Source organism: Hypanus sabinus, chromosome 2 (assembly GCF_030144855.1).
Source record: "Hypanus sabinus isolate sHypSab1 chromosome 2, sHypSab1.hap1, whole genome shotgun sequence".
Classification (NCBI taxonomy): domain Eukaryota; kingdom Metazoa; phylum Chordata; class Chondrichthyes; order Myliobatiformes; family Dasyatidae; genus Hypanus; species Hypanus sabinus.
In genome coordinates, this window is record NC_082707.1 from 168355627 (window position 1) to 168380141 (window position 24515).

Here is a 24515-nt window from a genome sequence, read left to right on the forward strand (position 1 = left end):
TGGAATTCAAACTGGTCATCAAATCTTACTGCAGACCTCCCAGTTGCTGGTTAGTAATGTAATTTCAAAGTTCAAAGTAAATTTATTATCAAAGTATATACATCTCAGTATATACAACCCTGATATTAATTTTATTGCGGGCATTCTCAATAAGCTTGAACTTTCAACTAGTGTGTGAGAGGCACCAATTTGCAAATACAAAAAAAAATACAATGAACAAGAACATGAGATGGAGTTCTTGAGAGTGAGACCATAGGCTGTGGGAATATTTCATCGATCGGGCAAGTGGAGTTACCCTCTTTGGTTCAAGAGCCTGACGGTTGAGGGGTAATATTTCTTGAATCTGGTGGTGTGAATCCTGAGGCTCCTCTATCAACTTCCTGATGGCAACAGTGAGAAGAGGGCATGTCCTGGGTGGTGTGGTTCCCTGATGATGGAAACTGCTTTCCTGTGACTGCTTCACATAGATGTGCTTGATGGTGGGGAGTGTTTTACCCATCGTCTAGGCCGTACCCACTATTTTCTGTAGGGTTTTCTGTTCAAGGGCATTGGTGCTTCCATATCAGGCTTTGATTTAGTCAATATACTCTTTAGTACACCTATAGAAGTTTGTCAAAAGTTTTGGATATCAAGCTGAAGCTTTGCAAATTCCTGAGAAAGTAAGATGTGCTGCTTTGCTTTGTAATTGCACTTGCACGCTAGGCCCAGGACAGGTTCTCCAGAATAATAACAATGAATTTATAGTTGCTGACCCATCTCTGATCCTGTGAGGCTCATAGACTTCTAAGTTGATAATCAGCTCCTTGGTCTTCCTGACAGTGAATAAGAGGTTATGGCACCACTCTGTCAGGTTTCAGTCTTGTCTCTCCTGTATGCTGATGTGTCACCACCTTTTTTTTGGCCTTCAACATTTTCTAGATATCGAAGTGCTGATAATACTTGGCAGCTTGATCTGCATCACAATGTGCCAAAGCAGTTTGTGGTTGATGTCATTTAATTAGAGCTGGGAAAAGTTGGAAACAATTTTAAATAGCAGAGCAGGAGAAGAGGAGCCAAAGCTCTCCCTGTAATTCTGACCCTGTCACAGGAAAAATTCCCTTCAACTTTAGATTGACACTTCTTGCATGTTGCATTCAAAATGTTCTAAATTTTTAATGTAATCACTTAATATTTTATGATTTTACTTTGTGGATAGTGTTTTGTTAGAAGTTTCATGTGGAAACGTGCTACTTAAGCCTCTAGGTATGTGATTCTTTTGCAAATGCAGTAAGTGTTACTGAAATTGCTAAATTGTGGTGGGAAATCTGATCTTGCTTCGTTCGGGTTTGAAGCCAATGATAAAACATTGTTTCTGAACCTCGGGGACATTCAAAAGCATTAAATAAAAATCTTCAGAGCTTTTAATACTTGCTCACTGGATCTCGCCTTCTGTTAAAAGATTTTCTGCATAATTTCATGGACAAAGCTTATTCTTGCCACTTAGTTCCAAGAAGTCCTCAACTGGGTGGATCTTGAAATGGGTAAGTTCAGAACAGATGTTTGTTGACAGTGGATGCCACTTAATGGCTGGCCCATTTTTTAGTAGTAATTTTCATGGAACATAAATAAATCATACTTTTGAAAACAATTACTTGCTTTTCAGTTTGCATTTTTGTTCTGTGTGAAATATTCTTTGACTTTGTGAACTTCTGATGCATGCTTAGAATTGACTCAAATTTGTAATTAGTGTAGCTGGCCTATTTATAGTGCCTATAAAAAGTATTCATCTCCCCTGCCCCCTACATTTGCATGTTTTATCATTTTACAACATTGAATCACGGTGAATTTAATTTGACTTTTTTTGACACTGATCAACATTAAAAGACTTGTTATCAAAGTGAAAACAAATCTCTACACAGTGATCTAAATTAATTACAAGTGTAAGACACAATTATTGCATAAGTATTCACCTCATTTAATATGACACCAAATCATTACTGGTGCAGCCAATTGGTTTTGGAAATCACATACGTAATTAAATTGAGATCTGATTTTGGAGGCCTGTGTGCAGTCAAGGTGTTTCAATTGATTTTTGTAAAAAAAAATACACCTGGATCTGGAAGGTCCCAACTGCTGGTGAGTCAGTATCCTGGCAAAAACTACACCACAAAGACACAAGAACATTCCAAGCAACTCTGCAAGAAAGTTATTGAAAAGCACAAGTCAGGAGATGGTTATAAGAAAATGTCCCAAGTCACTGAATATCTCTTGTAGTACAGTTAAGTCAATCACCAAGAAATGAAAAGAGTGTGGCACAGCTGTAAATGTGGCTAGAGCAGGCTGTCCTCAAAAACTGAGTGACTGTGAAAGAAAGGGACTAGTGAGGATGGCCGCTAAGAGACATATGACAACTCTGGAGAAAAGCTTCAGTGGCTGAGATGGGGGAGACTGTGCATATAACTGTTGCCCTGCTGCTTCACCAGTCACAGCTTTAAGGAGAGTGGCAAAGAGAAAGCCACTGCTGAAAACACACATGAAATCTGAGCCAAAGTGTGCCAAAAGGCAATTGGGACACTGAACCCAGCTGGAAGAAGAAGCTAGGGTCTGATAAAACCAAAATTGAGCTTTTTGGCCATAAGACTGAAGCTTGAAGGTGGCTGCATCATGCTGTGGGGATGCTTCACTGCAGCAGGCCCTGTATAGCTTATGAAGGTAGAGGGTAAAATTAATGCAGCAAAGTACAGGGAACTGCGACTTGGGAGATGTCTTCCAGCAAGACAATGATCCCAAGCATAAAGCCAAAGCTACACAGAAATGGCTTAAAAGCAACAAATTTAATGTCCGAGTGTGGCCAAGTCAGTCTGGTTCTCAATCCAATTGAGAATTTGTGGTTGGGCTTGAAAAAGGCTGTTCACTCATGATCCCTGTGGAATCTGACAGCTTGAGCAGTTTTATAAAGAATGGGGAAAATTGCTGCCATGGTGTAACTACTAAATACTGACTTGAAGAGGTGAATACTTAGGCAATTATTTTGTGTTTTATGTAAGTAATTTAGGTCACTTTGTAGAGATGTTTTCACTTTAACTTTGAAGTTATCCACTTTGGAAGCTGGATCAAGAGGGCAGAGTATTGTCTGAACGGTGTCGAGTTAGGTAAGGGAGAAATGCAAAGAGACCTAGGAGTCCTATTTCACCAGTCAATGAAGGTGAATGAGCAAGTGCAACAGGCAGTGAAGAGGGCAAATGGAATGTTGGCCTTTGTTACAAGGGGAATTGAATACAAGAGCAAGGATGTTCTTTTGCATTTGTACAGGGCCCTGGTGAGACCACACCTGGAATATTGTGTACAGTTTTGGTCTCCAGGTTTAAGGAAGGACATTCTGGCAATTGAAGTGCAGCGTAGATTCACTAGGTTGATTCCTGGGATGGCAGGGCTGTCTTACGCAGAGAGATTGGAGAGATTGGGCTTGTACACGCTGGAATTGAGGAGATTGAGAGGGGATCTGATTGAAACGTTTAAGATAATTAAAGGATTTGATAGGATTGAGGCAGGAAATATGTTCCAGATGTTGGGAGAGTCCAGTACCAGACGGCATGGATTGAGAATAAGAGGTCAGTTATTTAAAACAGAGTTGAGGAAGAGCTTCTTCTCCCAGAGAGTTGTGGAGGTGTGGAATGCACTGCCTCGGAAGACGGTGGAGGCCAATTCTCTGGATGCTTTCAAGAAGGAGCTGGATAGATATCTGATGGATAGGGGAATCAAGGGATATGGGGACAAGGCAGGGACTGGGTATTGATAGTGAATGATCAGCCATGATCTCAGAATGGCGGTGCAGACTCGGGCTGAATGGTCTACTGCACCTATTGTCTATTGACTCATCTTTTTCTGTTGATAAATGACAAAAAAGGCCAAATTAAAAACACAGTTCTAGGAAAAGAATAAGCTGTTTGATGTTTTAAGAGAGAATGAAGCAAAGTAGGGAAGTGTGCAAACTGATTTGCTGCAGTTTGTGGAATATTAACCATTATAAATACGGAGGAAAATCTATTAACAAATTCCTGCAAAGATAAATGGATGTTAAATGATGCTTATGAATGAAAATCAGAAGAAAGACACTAAAGGCAGTAGAGAAGTCATCTTTAGTTATTTATTGAGTTAAGACCACAGAATAGGCTGCTCAGGCCCTCCGAGCCACACTGACCAGCAATCCCCCAATTTAATCCTAGCCTAATCATGGTACAGTTTACAATGACCAATTAACCTCCCAACTGGTACACCTTTGGATTGTGGGAGGAAACCGGAGCACCTGGAGGAATCTCACATGGTCATGCGGAGTAAGTACAATCTCCTTACAGATAGAAGTGGGAATTAAACCTGGGTCACCGCTACTGTAAAAATAAGTCCAAGGATGCACTATCCATTATTTAACTAAGTACTAATATTGTTTGACAGGCATCCTAAATGTAAATGCATATAACACCAAAAGATGGGATTGAATGAGTGGAGCAGAATGCTTTTGATAAAATGGCATCCAGGAGAACCCTCAAGGTGGCAGCAAACAAAGAATGAAAGTAAATGGTTATTAACATAGCAGGCATGACATCAGTAGCATCTAGCCCTATCAAGAAAAGACAGCATTCGCAAGCTAACACAGTGATGGATATGTAGTTCATTTAATAGATCATATTTAGTTTGTTATTTAAGTACCAACTTTTCATGTGGTAACTTTTATGAAATTATCACTGAATTGTTCAGTCTTGATTACAATGGTACATTAAAATTGGCAAGTAACAAATGATTAAAGATTAGCAGAATTTTGGAATATGCGTCTTGTTAGATTTTTTGCTAATGTGTCCATTTTATTGGGACCAAGAGAATAAAAAGATGCCACAAAAATAGAACAAATTTTTACAATATTCTTGCTACGTTTACACATTGAATGTAAATTCTTGTACAATATTCTATTCTTGTACAATAGACAGTTGCTGACTACAGTGTGTAATGTGCTAGACTGAATCTGTCAGATTATTAACATAGAGTAATACCTTCCATAATTTCAGAACATCTCTATGCTTTACAACCAATGAATATAGTATCTGTTGCATTTTAGGAAATAATACAGCTTACAAAATTTCAAAGCTGTGATGATTTGCAGTGACTTTAGCTTCTAGAATGGAGTTGAAGGTTGAAGAGTTTCCTGATGAGATATTGCAGCAAAAGAAAATGCTGTTAGTGCAATAAAATAGCTAATCAATCTTGTTCTGCATTGGGATTGGCTCTTTGATTAGATGGTGATGATACTGGTAAGTTGAGGAAGTTGATTTTGATATGGATCTTTCATTAACTTTAATGGCTTCAGTAGTTCCATTTAATATCAGAAAATGTATACAATATACAACTTGTAATTCTTGCTCTCTGCAGAGATCCTCGAAACAGAGGAATATCCCAAAGAGTGAATGACAGAAAAGTCACAAAAACCCCGAAGCCTCAAAAACCCACGCACAAGCAGCATCAACCCTCCCCCTCCCCCAATTCATTCCAACATAAAGCTACTCCTTTGTCAAGTTTATCAACAAGGGACTTGCTCCAGAATTAGTTGCCAATGTTGTATAGATTACCCCTATTATGGAAGGGGAAGTGGGGTGTGAGCGATTGGTAGGTGTTCTATTCCTAGAAAATGGTCCAGATGCAAAGCTGCTGCAGCTCGGAATAAGTTGGGTACAGACACCTTGCCATTTGTAGTTTGCCTGTTGATTCCAGGCATCACTCCTATCTACTGTTTTGTTTGTAAAAGAAAATTGTTATTTAAGACAATTACTTATTAGATATAAAAGTGCCAATTAATATGCAGTGTTGGTTCTAGCAAGCAGCCATGTTTTTTGATAGTTTCTAAAGTAAGCATACTACTATGAGCTATCATAGAAACATAAGAAAACCTATAGCACAATATAGACCCTTTGGCCCACATTGCTGTGCCAAACGTGTATGTACTTTAGAAATTACCTATTACCTAGGGTTACCTATAGCCCTCTATTTTTGTAAGCTCAATGTACCAAACAAAGTGTTTCTAAGGAAAGCTTAGAAAAATCCTGAAAAACCTCTAGAGAAATGTAATTTAAGAAACTCGGCTTGTGATCACTTACAGCCTTTCCAAATACACTGCCATTTGTTTAACTAACTTTGTCATTTGAATAGTAGCACAGTAACAATTTCAAGCTCCACCTCCAATTTGTAATAGACTGTTGATCCTGAACATGATTCTCCAGACACTTCATCAGTAAAATAGCAGTGGAAGCAAATCACCTTGACAGGACTGTTAAGATTTTTTTCGGTTGGTTCTTTAAAATGTACCTGCGCAGCCTAGGGTATGTGTCTCCTAAATGGAAAAACCCTTCCTTCTCATTATCCTGTACCTGGAGTGATTTGTTAATACTGTACGTAACCTCCAACAAACATTAGGTTATTCAGCTTTATTGTGCTGTGAGGTTCAAAGCACAACTTGGAACACAGAACAGTAGTCTCTTCAGCCTATAATTTTGTGCTAACACTTTAACCTACAAGATTAATCTAACTCCTGCTCATAGCCCTCCATTTTTCTTTATTGAAGAGACACATTCTCCAGACACTTAAGCCTGTAAATGTGTTTACAGCCTGAGAATGTGTTTATTGAAGTCTCTTAAATGTTCTCGCCTCCACTACCACCCCAGCTGTGTATTTCACACACACCTCTCTATAAGAAACCTACCTCTGATGTCCCCCTCCTGATACTTTCTTCCAATCATGTTAAAATTATGCAGTATACCTCTCATCCTTCTTTGCTCCAAAACAAAAAGCTCCAGCTCATCAACCTTTCCTCATAAGATATGCTGTCCAATCCAAGGTTTCAGCCTGAAATGTCTACTGTACTCTTCCTTAGATGCTGCCTGGCCTGCCAAGTTCATCCAGCATTGTGTGTTGCTTGGATTTCCAGCATCTGCAGATTTTCTCGGTTGTTCTCTAATCCAGGGAGCATTCTGGTAAATCTCTGCACATACCCATTTTTTTAAAACTAAATATACAAGTGGTTATAAAGAACTTTTGGCTGCATCATGGCATCCTGTGGTTTATCAAATTCTGAGTATATCATTTGCAGATATTAATTCTATTCAGTTCCCCTCTCCCCTACACCTTCCAGAACTCAATAGGAAGCCTTATTCATTGTTGATAGTTTTGCTATAATGTATGTTTCTGTAATGCAATTGATGGATTAGGGAACATTATTTGCATTATACAGCCCCTATTGGTTTCAGTGCAATTGTAGTGCTTTGAAGATAACTGCAGTCTCTGCTGGTATAGTATGATTTTCTGTAATAGGCTTTTTAGGATGGTAAGTACCACATTATAGCAGCACTATTTGTATATTTTAGTGCCTTTGCAAGCTTCTGTGATGGTCATAATTTTAAAAATTCTTTCCTACATTGAAAGCAAAATACAGTGGATTCTGGTTAATTGGGGCATACTGGGACCTGGATATTCTGACCCGTGGAACTTTTTTAAAAAAGCAAAACAGTATTTAAATGAAATACAGAACAAATTAGAACACTGCCAACAGTAGTACAGAACTATAAAATTGTATTGGTTCCTTAGTTGACAGAGGAAATCTTCCATTGTCTGCAATGAACAAAATCAGTGTAGACACCTGAAACAAATATGGACTACCTTCATACAATGCTATCGATGGTTATGTCTTAAATCTTCATTTTCATTGTAATATTCAAGATGATTGTTAATACTTAAGATTCTTCATAGTTCCCAACTTGAAGTAGTGACATTGTTTAATTTAAACTCTCAGCTGTTTGTGGCATCTCTAAGCCTGAATGCTTGAAAGTGTGTAAAGAGTTCTGAATTGTCTTGCTGTTTATTCTTCAACAATCAGAGGCAGAAGTCATTGCTTTTGATCACAAATACACACAACTGATGCTATTTAAATACTGATTGCTCTAAGCACAGTGTGGCATCTAATGGCCAAATATGTATATATAATTTACTTAAGACTAATGGATTTAGACCCATCAAATTATTTCCCTGTGAATTTTAAAGTAATTCTCCTGCACACATCCACATAAAGTCCTCAGATTATTTTGCTTCTTGCTTACATCAAAGGCAATTTCAAGCAACCAATTACCCAATATATTTAGGATATGAGGGAACTGGAATACCCTGCAGAAATAAATGCCAAGGGAGAACATGCAAGCAGCAGATAAACTGAAGTATTTATTCCAGGATCATAGTGGTTCCTATCTGCTATAATAACACTTATCTGTTTAGCTGACAATGTTTGCACAGAACAGTGTAACTTCATTACTTTAAATAATGAATTTAAAACCACAATTCTATTGGAACATTTGTGAATCTACATAGATAGTATAGAAACAGGCCACTTAGCCTAACCATTCTGGACTGGAAATTTATACTTCACATGATCTTCCCTCATCCAAGACGTAGTATGATGGTTTTAATGTTTTTGCAGCAAAGCAATATTTACTCAATTTAAGATTTTTAATCTTTGAAGAAAGATTTCTGGGCCAATTTACCAATGCTCATTCAATATGCCAACTGAATTAAAATATTTCACAAAAGGAGGAACTCAACAACAACATTTGATGAGGACTTGAAAATTAAAAAAGAAACAATTCAAAGCACGTACTGACAGGAATTTTAAGTGAATACAGATTTTATTTTCCTTTCTTCCAGTCTTCACAGGGTACTTTACATAGTAAGGTACATACTGGAAAAAAAAGTCAGGTTCAAACAAGCAATAAACAGCACATTCATTGTCTAAAAATTAAACCTGTATTGTTAATCAAGCATGCATTTTCAATTCAGAAATGGAAATTGTTCAACATATAGACATGAAGGATTCCAGAGTCAAACAGTTCAAACTGCAATTCACTTGATAGAAAGTTGATAGTGCTAGGAACAATTTCTCTTCTCTTAGCATTGTGAAATAAAGTGTTTTGTGCCCATTGAAAAAGAACCTAGAGATGGTTCTCAATGCTGAAGATCTCAACATGTCAGACTAGTATGTATTGCACTTGTCTCAAATTACAATGGAGATTAAATCCTGTAATCCTACCCATTTTCATTTAAGTGTCCAGAATCTGAACAGATTCAATATATACTTTCGATGCACAAAAATGGGCAGGTTGGAATTCATGTATTAGAATGACCTCTTAAAAGAGTGTTTGGTTCTTTTTCTTAAAAAAAATCTGAAAGATTTGGTAAATGACACCAGGAGTGATTTAAAATTTGATCTTGAACAGTAAAGCTTTAAACTGCTGTACACTATACACTTAAAAAAAACTATTAAAAAATAACTCAATCCTACTGCTACCAGTTGCACATAATTAAACAGTGATGTCTTTTTCCATTTACTGAAAGGCAAATACTGGATATCTAGGAGTGTGAGAAGTGGTGGGTTCGGGGGGAGGGGGGAGAAATGTTTTTTTACTCAGTCATGGATGCCTGGTATGGTGATACCAGGCTTTTAAGAGATGTTTGGATGGGCACATACATGGATGCAAGGAAGATGGAGGGATATGGACATGGTATAGGTCGGAGAGATTAGTTTTTGGGTGTTTCCAATTTGCTTGTTAGCTGGGTTGGTACAATATGATGGCCTCCTCCCAAGCTGTGGTATTCTATAGTCTGAACACAAGGAAAACTATTCTAGCTTCATAAATCTTAAACCTCTGTCGGTGACTACTAATATGACCTGAGCATTTTAAGCAATCCACCACCATCGAACTTCTCAATGTGCCAGCCACCAGAGAGGCAAAGGCATCTTGTATTCTGAAGCATTAAAGTATCCATGTGCTCTAATTACTGTAAAACTGAAAACTTCCTTTAGTAGGAAAATGATTGACATGGATCCAGATTATCCAAACCACCTGTTAGATAATACTTGCAGCAACATTTGTAGGACTACTGACTGCGGCATCAGTTACTATACAGCAACAATTCCATTTCAACACCAAACTAAAAATGTAATATACAGTGGCTTGCAAAAATTTGGGCATCCTGGTCAAAATTTCTATCACTGTGAATAGATGATGAATTGATCTCTAAAAATCATGAAGTTAAAGATGAAACATTCTTTTCAACATTTTAAGCAAGATTAGTGTATCATTTTTGTTCTGTACAATTTTAGAGTGAAAAAAGGAAAGAAGCACCATGCAAAAGTTCGGGTACACCAAGAGATTTGCGCTTTCGGATAACTTTTACCAAAGTCTCAGATCTTAATTAGCTCGTTAGGACTATGGCTTGTTCACATTCATCGTTAGGAAAGGCCAGGTGAAAAATTTCAAAGCTTTATAAATACCCTGACTCCTCAAACCTTGTCCCAACAATCAGCAGCTATGGGCTGCCTAGCACTCTAAAAATTAAAATAAATGATGCCCACAAAACAGGAGAAGGCCATAAGACGACAGCAAAGCATTTTCAAGCGTTTCCTCAGTTCGCAATGTAATTAAAAAATGGCAGTTAATAGGAACAATGGAGGTCAAGTTGACATCTGGAAGACCAAGAAAACTTTCCGAGAGAACTATTCGTAGGATTGCTACAAAGGCAAATCAAAACCCCTGTTTGACTGCAAAAGGCCTTCAGGAAGATTTGGTAAACTGGAGTGGTGGTGCACTGTTCTACTGTGCAGCGACACCTGCACAAATATGACCTTCATGAAAGAGTCACCAGAAGAAAACCCTTCCTGTGTCCTCATCACAAAATTCAGCAGCAGAAGTGTGCAAAGAACATCTAAACAAGCCTGATGCATTTTGGAAACAAGTCCTGTGGACTGATGAAGTTAAAATCGAACTTTTTTGCTGCAATGAGCAAAGGTACATTTGGAGAAAAGGCTGCAGAATTTCATGAAAAGACCACCTCTCCAGCATGGGGGTGTATCGGTCATGCTTTTGGCTTGTGTTGCAGCCAGTGGCACGGGGAACATTTCACTAGTAGAGGGAAGAATTAATTCAATTAAATACCAGCAAATTCTGGAAGCAGACATCACATCGTCCGTAAAAAAAAAACTGGAGATGAAAAGAAGATGGCTTCTAAAACAGAATAATGATCCTAAACACACCTCAAAATCTACAATGGATTACCTCAAGAGGTGCAAGCTGAAGGTTTTGCCCTCACATACCTCTAACCTAAACATCAAAAATCTGTAGATAGATCTCAAAAGAGCAGTGCATGCAAAACAGCCCAAGAATCTCACAGAACTAGAAGCCTTTTGCAAGGAAGAATACACGAAAATCCCCCAAACAAGAATTGAAAGACTCTTAGCTGGCTACAGGAAGCGTTTATAAGCTGTGATACTTGCCAAAGTGAGTGTTACTAAGTACTGACCATGGAGTGTGCCCAAACTTCTGCTTGGCGCCCTTTTCCTTTTTTATTTTGAAACTTAAAGATGGAAATAAGAAGTAATTTTGCTTAAAATATTAATGAAATGTGTTATCTTTAACTTTGCCTTTTGGAAATCAGGTCATCTATTTCTCGCTTAGCTATTCACAGTAACAGAAATTTTGACCGGGGTGCCCAAACTTTTGCATGCCACTGTATTGTGGTTGATCAGAATTAACTTGAATAAGGCATCACAGTACATTAAAATAACATGAAATGATTCCTGAAAACCTAGCTATAACATGACTGGCTCCAAGCAAAGTTTGTTAAATAAAGACAGGTGAGTGTATACTAGCTCACTTGTGTCAGTAGGGAATAAAGACTAAAACAAATGAAACTGAAGAGATGGGGAAGGACAGTAGACCAAACTTCCTGTTACAGAAAAAAATTTGTAGAAATAGGCTTGATTATAAAATAGCTTAAGATCCTATCAGATTTCTGCAATATAAAAATGCAGATGTTCACAAGGTTGTAACACCATACAACAAAAATAGATATGGGTGCAACAGAAGGTCCCTGCCCATTTAAGTGTTCATTGTAACATTCAAAGTATTATGGCATAATCTGTCAATTTAAATGCTTATTGTTGCAAAACTACAAATAACTTCGTAACTAAATCCTAAATGTTTAGTCACCGTCTCTGTATGTGACTGTAATAAACCAAAACAAGAGAAAGTGACTTGCATTTACAGCTTTCATAACCTCAGGATGTCAAAGTGCTTTACAATTATTGAAGTGCTTTTGAAGCAGTCAGTTTCCCCACAAATATCAAATGTGATCATCAGTCTTACTGAAGTTGACTGAAGGAAAAATAGGAATACTAATAAGCCAAACTATCACCAATAAAATTCCCTTATGCTGTATATGGTCAAAGGATGACATTATAAATTATAGTGGACATAAGCTTTCACATATTATTTACTGTTACTGCCAGACACAGATGGGCATTGGATCAGCCATGTTAATTAACTTTGTATATATACACCCTACAAATATAGTGGGGAATGGGAGGATAGAAGCAGGAGGGAGGAAAATAAAAATCATTTTCTTACGTATTAATAAAATATTATATGTACACATTTATTTGATATAAGGCATGAAGCTGTAGTCTCACAAAACATAGCTAATAGAATCCTGTTAAAAGTAAAACCCATCAAATTAATTCTTACATATTTACACCCAAATACTTTTATATAATTTCACTAGACTTACAAAAATAGATCAAGTAAAATTCAGTTATCACAGCAGTAACTCTGCAGAAAGTAACATGGAGACGACACTGGCTTCAGAGGCTTGAAGGCTGCTGGATTGCAGAGGTGGCAGCCTGCTCCTTGCAACTCTCATCGGCCCTCGAGTACATGAGGAAGAGTGTAACAGTGGCAAAAGTAGCAGCATTGACAGGGAATGCCCTCAGGAGTGTGGAGGTAAGCCCTCGGGTGAACACGTGCCACCCTTCTTTTTGGTAGCTCTGATAGACACAGTCCATGATGCCATTGTACTGGTTCTTTCCCCCAACTCCGTCAGCCTGCAGTCGGGATTTAATCACATCAATGGGATAGGTGGAGATCCAAGATACAATCCCAGACATACCACCAGAAAACAGGAGTTTAGGAAGTACAAAGCTATCATCAGGTTCACAGTTCAAGGCCCTGGTTAGACAATCATATGTAAGAAAATAGAAACCAAAGCCAGGTATTTCTCTAAAAATGGTAGACACCATTCCCTTGTTGATACCTCGAATTCCATGTTTTCTATAAATTCTAATCAAACAGTCCAGTGAATTCTTATAGACTTTACTTTTAACTTGATATTCACCCATGCCTTGAAGCTGCATCCTCGTTTTTGCCAGTTCCATGGGACAACAGATGATACATTGGATACCTCCAGCTGCAGCCCCTGCCAGGAACTGATTAAGTGGTGTATCCTTACCCAAATGACGCATTGCATTTCCTTGAACGCCAAAAACAATAGCATTGATGAATGTCAAACCCATCATTGGTGAACCAATACCTTTGTAAAATCCAAAAACCTGAAGCAAAAAAAAAGTTAAATGTTACAATTTTAAACAATGAAACATCAGTAAAGCAATATACCTCGTAACAAATTCTGTCTTTTGTACCCTTGTCAGTAATAGCCTTCAAAATTAGTTATACTTTCTTAAAAAAAAGGTTTGCATAAGCTAATTTCATACAAACTTTGGTACATGCTAGTAAACTATCACCAATCAATGCTTGATGTAGTGCTGTTTTATCACTCCCATGAATTTGATGGATCACACGTTTCAGGATTTAGATTCATTGACAATGCAGCACAGTGTGCAACTTTGAGAAAACCTTGGTTGTAGAGGTGCTGCTGTAATAGCCTAGGCAAGGATGCTTTTACTTTTTTTTAAAAAATTGAACAATTCATGTTCTGTATGCTGTGGTGGAAGGAATAAATTGTGCAACAACACCAATCTAACCAAGTAAGAGAGCTGCTTTGTTTTGGATGGAATCATATGGACTTTTCTGTCATCTACTATTGTGTATTACATCCATCAATGGCAGTAAATGTGAATGCTTAAGAAAGTGCTTGTCATTCCCCTTGTCAGTCACAGGTGGCAGGCAGTCTGTCAAGTTGAATTTTACTTCCCCTTTCAACACAAGCACATTTTTGCCCAAAAGTAAAAGTTTCTCACTATATATCAGTAACAGTTCCAGGATTTGTAGAAGAAAAGCACACATATGACAATAGTATGGATGGGGTTCATTGTGAATATCACAACCATCTCACTGTCTATAACAGAAGCAGTAATGTTGAGATATTAAACAGCAAAATAACTTACATGGAAGTGAGTCTGCCAGATGTAACTTAAGCAAATTCAAAAATTGGTGCTATATTCCTGGACTTTTCAATATTTAAATTGCCCTGCACACACATCTTTGGTCTAGTCTCTAATTATATCATACATCAATGTTAAGGTTTGAAACACTCAAATCAGCAGTTCTTAAAGATTCTTGAGTGTCATCAAAGTCACTTGCAAATTTCTACAGATGTACCGTGAAATGAAAGACCCTAATGGGAGTTATCTACAGGCCCCCAAACAGCAGTCTGGATGTAGGGTGTAAGTTGAATGAAGAGTTAAAATTGGCATGTTGCAAAGGTAATGATACAGTTGTCATGGGGGATTTCAACATGCAGGTAGACTGGGAGAATCAGAATGGTACTGGACCCCAAGAAGGGGAGTTTGTGGAGTGCCTCTGAGATGGATTCTTAGAACAGCTTGTACTGGAGCCTACCAGGGAGAAGGCAATTCTAGATTTAGTGTTGTGCAATGAACCGGATTTGATCAGGGACCTCGAGGTAAAGGAACCATTAGGAGGTAGTGACCATAATATGGTATGTTTTAACCTACAATTTGAGAAGGAGAAGGGAAAATCGGATGTCAGTATTACAGTTGAACAAAGGGAACTATGGAGCTATGAGGGAGGAGCTGGCCAAAGTTCAATGGAACAATACCCTAGCAGAGAAGACAGTGGAACAACAATGGCAGGTATTTCTGGGAATAATGCAGAAGGTGCAGGATCGGTTCATTCCAAAGAGGAAGAAAGATCCTAAGGGGAGTAAGGGGCAGCCGTGGCTGACGTGGGAAATAAAGGGCAGTATAAAAATAAAAGAGAAGTATAACATAGCGAAGATGAGCAGGAAACCGGAGGACTGGGAAGCTTTTAAAGAGCAACAGAAGATAACAAAAAAGGCAATACGCCAAGAAAAAAAATGAAGTACGAAGGTAAGCTAGCCAAAAATATAAAGGAGGATAGTAAAAGCTTCTTTAGGTATGTGTATAGCAAAAAAAATAGTTAAGACCAAAACTGGGCCACTGAAGACAGAAACGGGTGAATTTATTATGGGGAACAAGGAAATGGCAAATGAGTTGAACAGGTACTTTGGATCTGTCTTCACACAAACAATCTCCCAGATGTAATAGTGGCCAAAGGAACTAGGGTAAAGGATGAACTGAAGGAAACTTATATTAGACTGTTGACTATTTGTTGATAGATTGTTGAGTCTGAAGGCTGATAAGTCCCCGGGACCTGATGGCCTGCATCCCAGGGTACTTAAGGAGGTGGCTCTAGAAATCGTGGATGCATTGGTAATCATTTTCCAATGTTCTATAGGTTCAGGAACAGTTCCTGCTGATTGGAGGGTGGCTAATGTTGTCCCACTTTTCAAGAAAGGAGGGAGAGAGAAAACAGGGAATTATAGACCGGTTAGCCTGACTTCAGTGGTGGGGAAGATGCCGGAGTCAATTATAAAAGAGGAAATTATGACACATTTGGATAGCAGTAGAAGGATCAGTCCGAATCAGCATGGATTTGTGAAGGGAAAATTATGCTTGACTAATCTTCTGGAGTTTTTTGAGGATGTAACTATGAAAATGAACAAGGGAGAGCCAGTGGATGTAGTGTACCTGGACTTCCAGAAAGTCCAACATAGGAGATTAGTGGGCAAAATTAGGGCACGTGGTATTGGGAGCAGAGTACTGACATGGATTGAAAATTGGCTGGCTGACAGGAAACAAAGAGTAGCAATTAATGGGTCCCTTTCGGAATGGCAGGCTGTGACCAGTGGGGTACCGCAAGATTTGGTGCTGGGACCGCAGCTGTTTACAATGTATATTAATGATTTAGATGAAGGGATTAAAAGTAACATTAGCAAATTTGCTGATGACACAAAGCTGGGTGGCAGTGTGAAATGTCAGGAGGATGTTATGAGAATGCATGGTGACTTGGACAGGTTGGATGAGAGGGCAAATGTATGGCAGATGCAGTTTAATGTGGATAAATATGAGGTTATCCACTTTGGTGGCAAGAACAGGAAGGCAGATTACTATCTAAATGGAGTCATGTTAGGAAAAGGGGAAGTACAACGAGATCTAGGTGTTCTTGTACATCAGTCAATGAAAGCAAGCATACAGGTACAGCAGGCAGTGAAGAAAGCTAATGGCATGCTGGCTTTTATAACAAGAGGAATTGAGGACAGGAGTAAAGAGGTCCTTCTGCAGCTGTACAGGGCCCTGGTGAGACCCCACCTGGAGTATTGTGTGCAGTTTTGGTCTCCAAATTTGAGGAAGGACATTCTTGCTATTGAGGGAGTGCAGTGTAGGTTCACAAGGTTAATTCCCGGAATGGCGGGACTGTCATATGTTGAAAGATTGGAGCAACTGGGCTTGTATACACTGGAATTTAGAAGGATGAGAGGGGATCTGATTGAAACATATAAGATTATTAAGGGGCAAACACGAGGAAATCTGCAGATGCTGGAAATTCAAACAACAACACACACAAAATGCTGGTAGAACACAGCAGGCTAGGCAGCATCTATAGGGAGAAGTGATGTCGACATTTCGGTCCGAGACCCTTTGTCAGGACTAACCGAAAGGAAAGTTAGTAAGAGATTTGAAAGTAGAGGGGGGGGGGGGGGGAGGGGGAAATGCGAATGATAGGAGTAGTTATTAAGGGATTGGACACGCTGGAGGCAGGAAGCATGTTCCCGCTGATGGGTGAGTCCAGAACTAGAGGCCACAGTTTAAGAATAAGGGGTAGGCCACTTAGAACAGATGTGGAAAACTTTTTCACCCAGAGAGTGGTGGATATGTGGAATGCTCTGCCCCAGAAGGCAGTGGAGGCCAAGTCGCTGGATGCATTCAAGAGAGAGGTAGTTAGAGCTCTTATAGATAGCAGGATCAAGGGATATGGGGAGAGGGCAGGAACAGGGTACTGATTATGTATGATCAGCCATGATCACAGTGAATGGCGGTGCTGGCTAGAAGGGCCGAATGGCCTACTCCTGCACCCACTGTCTATTGTCTATTGTGATTTTGCCTGACTCCAAGCAGTGGTATGAAGGGTGAGCCTGGTCTCATACCAGTACATCAGTGTTCAAGTCTATTGGATGTTACTACACACACTCTTTGTAGAAAAGCTTCTGCAGAAAAAAAGTTTGACTACGTGTCCAACAAGTAGTGATCAACACCAAACATCATGCGGGAGAAGGATAACAAATTCTTTGGAATGGTTCTCCACCCCTGAGAATTTCCTGATTGTTTTCCAAAACCAGAAAACACATTTATTTGACCCTCCCAGTAAGATACATTTTGAAAGGTTGGGATCTCATCCATAAAAAAAACCAGCAGCCCTCGAAACAGCTGCATCGAGGAAGAATCCATCGTCCACCTTCATGTCAAATGTATTTGCAAATATAGGCTGGAAAAGGATGCAAATATCCATGATAAAATTCATGCTGAGCAGCTGATAACGGAGTACTCTTTGGTCTGTGGTCAGTTCCCAGGGATGCACAATGAGACAATCATTAAGTCCTGCTGAAAAGTTATCTCATCTGCTCACAACTACCTCACCATCTAGAAACAGAAGCAATAATGTTGAGATATTAACCAGCAAAATAACTTGCAAGTGGACCTGCCCGATATTACTTAACCAAATCCCAAAACTGGTGTGTAAATTACCAGAAATTTCTATGCACCCATGACAGGATACAGGCACTTGGCCAATGATATGCCTATTTACATTATACATCAGTGTGTGAAGCACTCAAATCAGCAGTCCTTAAAGATTGAGGATTTCTCTTAAGAGTTTTTAAAAACATTTCTGTACTCTTCTTAGTTTCATAAAAGGTACACAACTGATGGCCAGCACCTGCACAATATCTGTCCCTCACACCATTACCTCCCTCAAATAGGTAAAGTAACAGGCAGGAGTTTATACCGAACTTCCTTACAGCGACCCCTGGCACTTGCAACTCACAAACTGTATGCTAATTAGATCCAAAACACAGATGGAGCTGACCTATTTCAGAGTTTTATTTTTATGAATATGACTGAGCTCTTAAAAATTATCCCAAAAGCTTATCAAGAGGGATTTGGACCCACTGTTTAATCAACTCTATCCACAATTTGGATGAGAATGTACAAGGCATGATTAGTAAGACTGCATATGACAATAAAATACCCGGCATCAGACAGTGAGGAAATTTATCAAGAATTTCAAGGGGAGGGGTCTTGATCAGCTGGGCAAATGGGCTGAGGAATGGCTAACAGAGTTTAATTCAGATACTGCAAAGTCTGCATTTAACAAAATTAAATCAGAATAGGGCTTTCCCAGCACTGAGGACCAAAGAGTATACAAGTACATAGTCCCTTCAAAGTGTTATCACAGATGAACAGGGTGGTAAGAAGGCTTTAGCTTTTGGAAAACCATCACCTTGATGTAAGATGCACTTTTGTCTGCCCAAAACATTTTGATCTTCCAAACAGGATGCCTGTATGTGAATGCTGCCAGCTGGCTCATTCCAGGCTGCAGGAGTATGTACTATGGAATGGAATGAAGCTTGGCACAGCCACAGTAATCTCAGAGTCCTGTGACCACTGAGGTGCTAGGTCCTGTGCAACAACGTCTCAAAAACTTGGAATGTATTTTTCAAAGCAGCCACCCGAGTGGCATTGGTTCCTTGTGAAAAAGCCAAGTACTGTTACGCCTTTATTGTACACTTATAAATGAAGTTTATTTTTGATATCTAAAGTAATGCACATCAGATATAGTAGGTCTCAGCCCAGAAACATTAAGTCTTTATCCAAGTCACTGCCTGATCTGCTGCATATTTCAAGCATTTTCAGATTTTAAGCATCTGCAACCTTCGAGAACTATGTTCTGGAGAGCCAAATGCAAAACTATTGGCTTTTCCAAACATTCAGACAATGGTTCAGGTTGAATGTTGGTGTGCTTTTTGTTTGCCTACAGAACCTCACCTAATAATCAAGTGCCACTCCACTTTCCAATATTAAACTACAAAGCAACAAACAGCTATCAACCTTACTCTTAAATATTACAGTCACAAGGACACAAGCATTTCAATCATTTGCAAGTGAAATGCTTTTATCTGTATCTTTCCAAATATAAAAAAGTCAACACACCCATATGCTGTAGTGCTTAATAATACAATGAACCTGTTATGTAGATTGTACAAGATTTGTTTGGGGTATACAGGTTTTCCTGCATGGAATGTTGGAATATGTAGCACTAGTTTCAACCCAGCTGGTAGCCCAAAAGTAAAATTACAAGGAAGGCAAAAGGTGTCTGTCCTTAGTAAATGCCTTTACCAGAACACAATGGATGCAACAGAAAAATAATTCAAAGGATCAGGATCAATTTTGCAAGTTGCCTCTCAGCAACAAAATGCAAGAAAATTAAAGTGTTCAAAATGCCATGGCCAGAATTTGAGGTTCTAGTGACAGTAAAACTAACTGCATCTACTTGCCTTTGCTCTGCGAAACTGAATACAACCACAAGACACTGGTCTTTGCATTTTTAAACACGGGATTGCTTATCAGTTACTACTCTTCCACAAACTCACCTCCTCAACCCTTGCACAAGAATCAACAAAGAAAATGCAACTGCAGTCAACCTCAAGGGCAGAACTGGCCACTCAGTATTCCAGGATCGCGGTGCCAGGTGAATGACAGAGGTAAGCACGGAGGGAGTGTAGCTTTTAGATAAGGAAGGATGCTACAGCAGTAATTAGACATTACATTCTTATGGAATTGTCCAGAGAGCCACAAGGATAGAAATTAGAAATAAGAAAGGGAGAATCGCTCTAATGGGGCTGTGTTATAGACCCTCGCTCAAAAATCAGCGGGAACTTGAGAAGCATGGTTGACTTCAAGTTGCTAATAATTGTTAGAATAATGATTCTTATTCGTATGCAAGAATAAGAATAATTGGAAGAATAGTGTTTGCCCTCAACAGTAACAATGACGAGTCAGCATACAGAGAGGGGGTAGAGATGCTTAACAAATGGTGAGAGAACAAAACCAGAGTCTCAACGTAGAGAAGACAAAGAAATGATTGTGGACTTCAGGAAGACGCAGGTCCATCACTCTCCATTGCACATCAATGGCTCTGCTGTGGAGGTTGAAGAGCACCTCCTCACTAGTCAAGGCGGCACAGCAGCACCTACACTGAGGAGACTGGGAGCCCTGCACACCTCAAGCTCCATTCTAACAACGTCCTACAGGGGGCACCATCAAGAGTGTCCTGTCTGGCTGCACCATTGTGTGGTGTGGAAAATGCAAGGCATCGGACTGCAAGCCGCTACAGAGGATTGTAAACGCACCAAGATGATCATTCTGGTCTCCCTCCCCCATTTGTGACACTTACCAGCCGCATTGCAGATGAAGGGCCTGCGACATTGTTGAGGATCCCTACCACGCATCGCACAATCTCTTTGACCCACAAGGAGGAACAGAAGCATTAGGACTAGGTCAACCAGACTGGACCCTGCCACCAATGAGGTCTCATCACTCGGACAGCAAGCTGTTTACTGTGCTGCACATCACATGCAACTTGAATTATATGTTATTAACTTATTTATGGTAATTCTTTGGTTTATATGCGATATACGTTTTGTCGGTGCACTGTGGTCTGGAGGAACACTGTTTCGTTCGGCTGTATACATGTACAATCAGATGACAATAAACTTGAGCTAAATAGAGTTTAATTAGAGGGATATTTTAATTTTGCTAACATTGATGAGGCTGCCCAGTGTGGTAGAGTCTGGATGGAGTGAATCTGTAATGCGTCCAGGAATGTTTCCTACTCAGGAAAGTGCAATACGGGACCTCCTCTTAGGGACAGGCCCTACTCTGGGGGAATTAGACGGGATCTAGCAGAGGTTGATTGGGTGAGCCTGTTTGAAAGGAAAGGAACAAATGACAAACGAGACAATTTTAACAATTATTATTGTACTTAACCTGGAGCAGCATGCCCCTACTAGGGTAAAGCATAGACTTGGCGAATTCATGAAACCCGAAGGGACATTGAGAGCCTTTAAAATATTCAGCCCCCACGAAACTAATTTGCACATTTCACTGCCTCACTTTCTAAATACAAAATGTATTGGAGTAGGATTTTCAAACAAATCTGCAAAACATTGTGTATCATGTCAAATCAAAAGAAAAACTCCAAAACCTGTCAACAATTAACTAAAAATTAAAAAAACAAATTTGTGAGGCAGAAAAAGTATTCATTCCCTTTGTAAATGCCACACTAACTTTTCTCTACAGTATTACCTTACCAAATCACCCAGTTTGTTGATGTAGAAATTGGAGCATCAACTGTTTTCAATGAATGCATAAGAATAAATATCTCCTCTCGTAAGGTCCAACAGTATGGTAGGTTTTTAAAACAGTAAGCCAAAATGAAGACAAAACAGCATTCAAGATAAGTCAGGGAAATAATAGAGAAGCTCAAATCTGGGGAAAGATACAGACCATCTCAAAGACACCAAACATACCTTGGAGTTCAGTGCAGTCAAACGTGAAAAAGCAGAAAAAAGATCTGAAACCACAGCCACACTGCCTTGGTCAGGCTGCCCCTCCAAACTTCATTGCCTGAGAAGAACAGCACTTATGAGAAAAGCTACTGTGATGCTAACAGTCTCTCTGAGTGAGCAGCAGAAGTCAATGGATGCAACAGGAGATGAAGTTCATGGCTCCCAATCTCTGAGGCGTTACACACAAAGGATATCTATGGCGAAGTGTGAAGGAAGAAGCCCTGGCTTTAACAGACTTTGCAAGGTGTCATTTAGAAAATGCTGTAAAAGATGTGAAGGTATTGTGGTCAAATAAGACTACAATGGAACTTTTTGGAATCAACACCAAGCAACACGTGCGGTGTAAGTCCAATACTGTGCATCAGCCAGGTTACACCATCCCTACTGTAAAGTATGGTGGAGGTAGCAACATGCTATGGGAATGCTTTCCAACAGCAGTGACTGAAAATCTGGTCAGGATTGATGGGCAGATGAATGTTGCTGAATACAGAAAGATCAAGGATAAAAACCTGCTGGCCTCTGCCAAAGCTTAAACTGAGGAGGAAGTTCTTCAGCAGGGCAACGACCCAAAGTACACTGCCAGAGCAACCATGGATTGACTTGAAATGAAGAAAATGGTTGTCCTTGAGTGGCCTGGTCAGAGTTCTGACCTTAATACTATCAAGTATCTCTGACAAGACCTCAAGATTGCTGTCCACAACTGCTCCCAGACTAACCTGGCACAGCTTGAGCAATTTTTCAAGGAGGAATGGGCAAATCTTGCTGCATGACATTGTGCAAAGTCAACGGAAGCTTATGCAAAAAGACTCCCTGCTGTAATAGCAGCGAGGCGGTTCAAGTGAATACTGAACAGAGGGAGATGAAAACTTTTGAAATGGTAACATGGAAGTTTTTAATGTTTTAACACACACACACACACACACACACACCTTTCTCAACTTTTCATTCCAACATTTCAAAATTCCTTCCTTTCAAAAGTCTGAAAAACAATTATATTTCATCTTCTACCCTGTGCATATCCCAATTTTTATTTCATTATTTCACATTTTAATGAGATTATAGAAGTTAATGCACCTTATTTTCTGATTTACTGCCCAAAAATTCTCTAATCTGCTTAACTGCCCTTTTCACTTAATGCAATCACCTTCTGGCTGCTACAGAGACCTCATACAAAGACCAAGCTAAATATCATCATCTGGAAAGAAGAGATTCATGCACAATAAGAACCATTGCTTTATACGTGGGTGTCTTTGGAATCAATTGCTGGCATTGTCCCTTCATGCTCGATTACTCCACAATAAACATGATCTGAATCAAAGTATTGGGTACTCTTTTTAAGATGCTCATTTTTGTTGTACTAAGACTCAGATTTGCAGAAATACCACTATGAATGCAAGCTTTTTTGTGCCAATTTGACTGTACACTCAACATGCTTTTAAAATTTACAAATTATTAGGGAGCGTTCCGGAGTTATGTGAATATAACAGATATCAAGAACAAGTTTTCAGTTCTTAATGTAAATTGCAAGCAGTAAATTGAAGTTAAAAGCACACCTTTGCCAATAGACAAAACTGTGGAGCACAGGATGGCCAGAGACGTTTGGTTTGCAAAATGGTGAATGTTAGATGTTTGCATAAGCATCAGCCAAATTAGACAATCCAGTTGTACTAATTGGCCTGCAGCAATCCAGACAACAATGGGTTTAAGCAATTTGCACCACTGTAAACCAAACACAAGGAAATATTGTAACCAAGTTCAAGGAAGCCTGCAGACCTGACTTAACGCTTCAACTGGCTTGGGCCAGCAAAGGTATTTGAACATTCTCTCACTGGAGGTATGCAATACAAAGGAGACATTGTCAACGTGATGTATTGAATTAAACAATGTAATTGTAACTATTGAAGCTGTATCAAGTCACCTACTGTTACCATTATTTTTGGAGGGTATAAAAATGTGATGTACTTTTGAATTTTTAAGACTCCACCAAGTCCCCATGAGAACGCCCGCTTTTTGTGATGAATAAAGACTTCTGTATCACCAGCTTCAGTGTCTCTCCAGCGACTTCCATCACAGCCGCAACACAAAGAACATTTGAAAATAAGCAGATTGTAAGACATGGTGGGAAAGAATGTATAGCTAAGCAAAATCTGTGTAAAAGAATGTGAACTTGTGATTCAAAATGAAAACATGCAAATCTATATTGCAACACATACCACTGACAATGTGAAATTCAGTTAAAAAAAATGCAAAAAAGAACGTACAACTTGTATTTAATATACTCCATGTGTGCCACGGGATAACAAGAATCCCCAGAGCCTGGGGTGACAAATGGGCCAAGCCTATCTCACACAGGACAGCAGCATTCCAATAAGAGCTGGGTGGCGTCAGCTCACGTTGCCCGAAGGAATTGAAGAGTCTTTTGGAATGATCTCATTGGAAGACCCAATTAAAATTTCAACAATAAAAACATAAAATGCTGGTAGAACTCAGCAGGCCAGACAGCATCTGTGGGAGGAGGTAGTGACGACGTTTCGGGCCAAAACCCTTCATCAGGAATGAAGTAACATGGGATGGTCGAGGGGGGATAAGAAGTGGGGGGAGGGATGAAGTAGAGAGCTGGGAAGTGATAGGCTGGAGGGAAATGGGCTAGGGAGAAGGTGGAGAATTATGGGAAATAAAAGAGAAAGAAAAGTAGGGCTGGGGGGGAAAAA

General features: G+C 39.4%; 1 protein-coding gene across 3 annotated transcripts in view; it reads right to left on the minus strand.

Moving 5' to 3' along the window:
* Nucleotides 1–8670: 8670 nt before the first annotated feature.
* LOC132386753 (mitochondrial basic amino acids transporter) overlaps nucleotides 8671–24515 on the minus strand; it is a 39404-nt gene continuing 23559 nt past the window's right edge. For all 3 annotated transcript variants that reach the window (XM_059959093.1, XM_059959105.1, XM_059959098.1), the window contains one exon: nucleotides 8671–13447. In XM_059959093.1, the coding sequence (XP_059815076.1) occupies nucleotides 12704–13447 (744 nt within the window). In that variant the 3' untranslated portion in view covers nucleotides 8671–12703. The remainder of the gene's footprint in view (nucleotides 13448–24515) is intronic.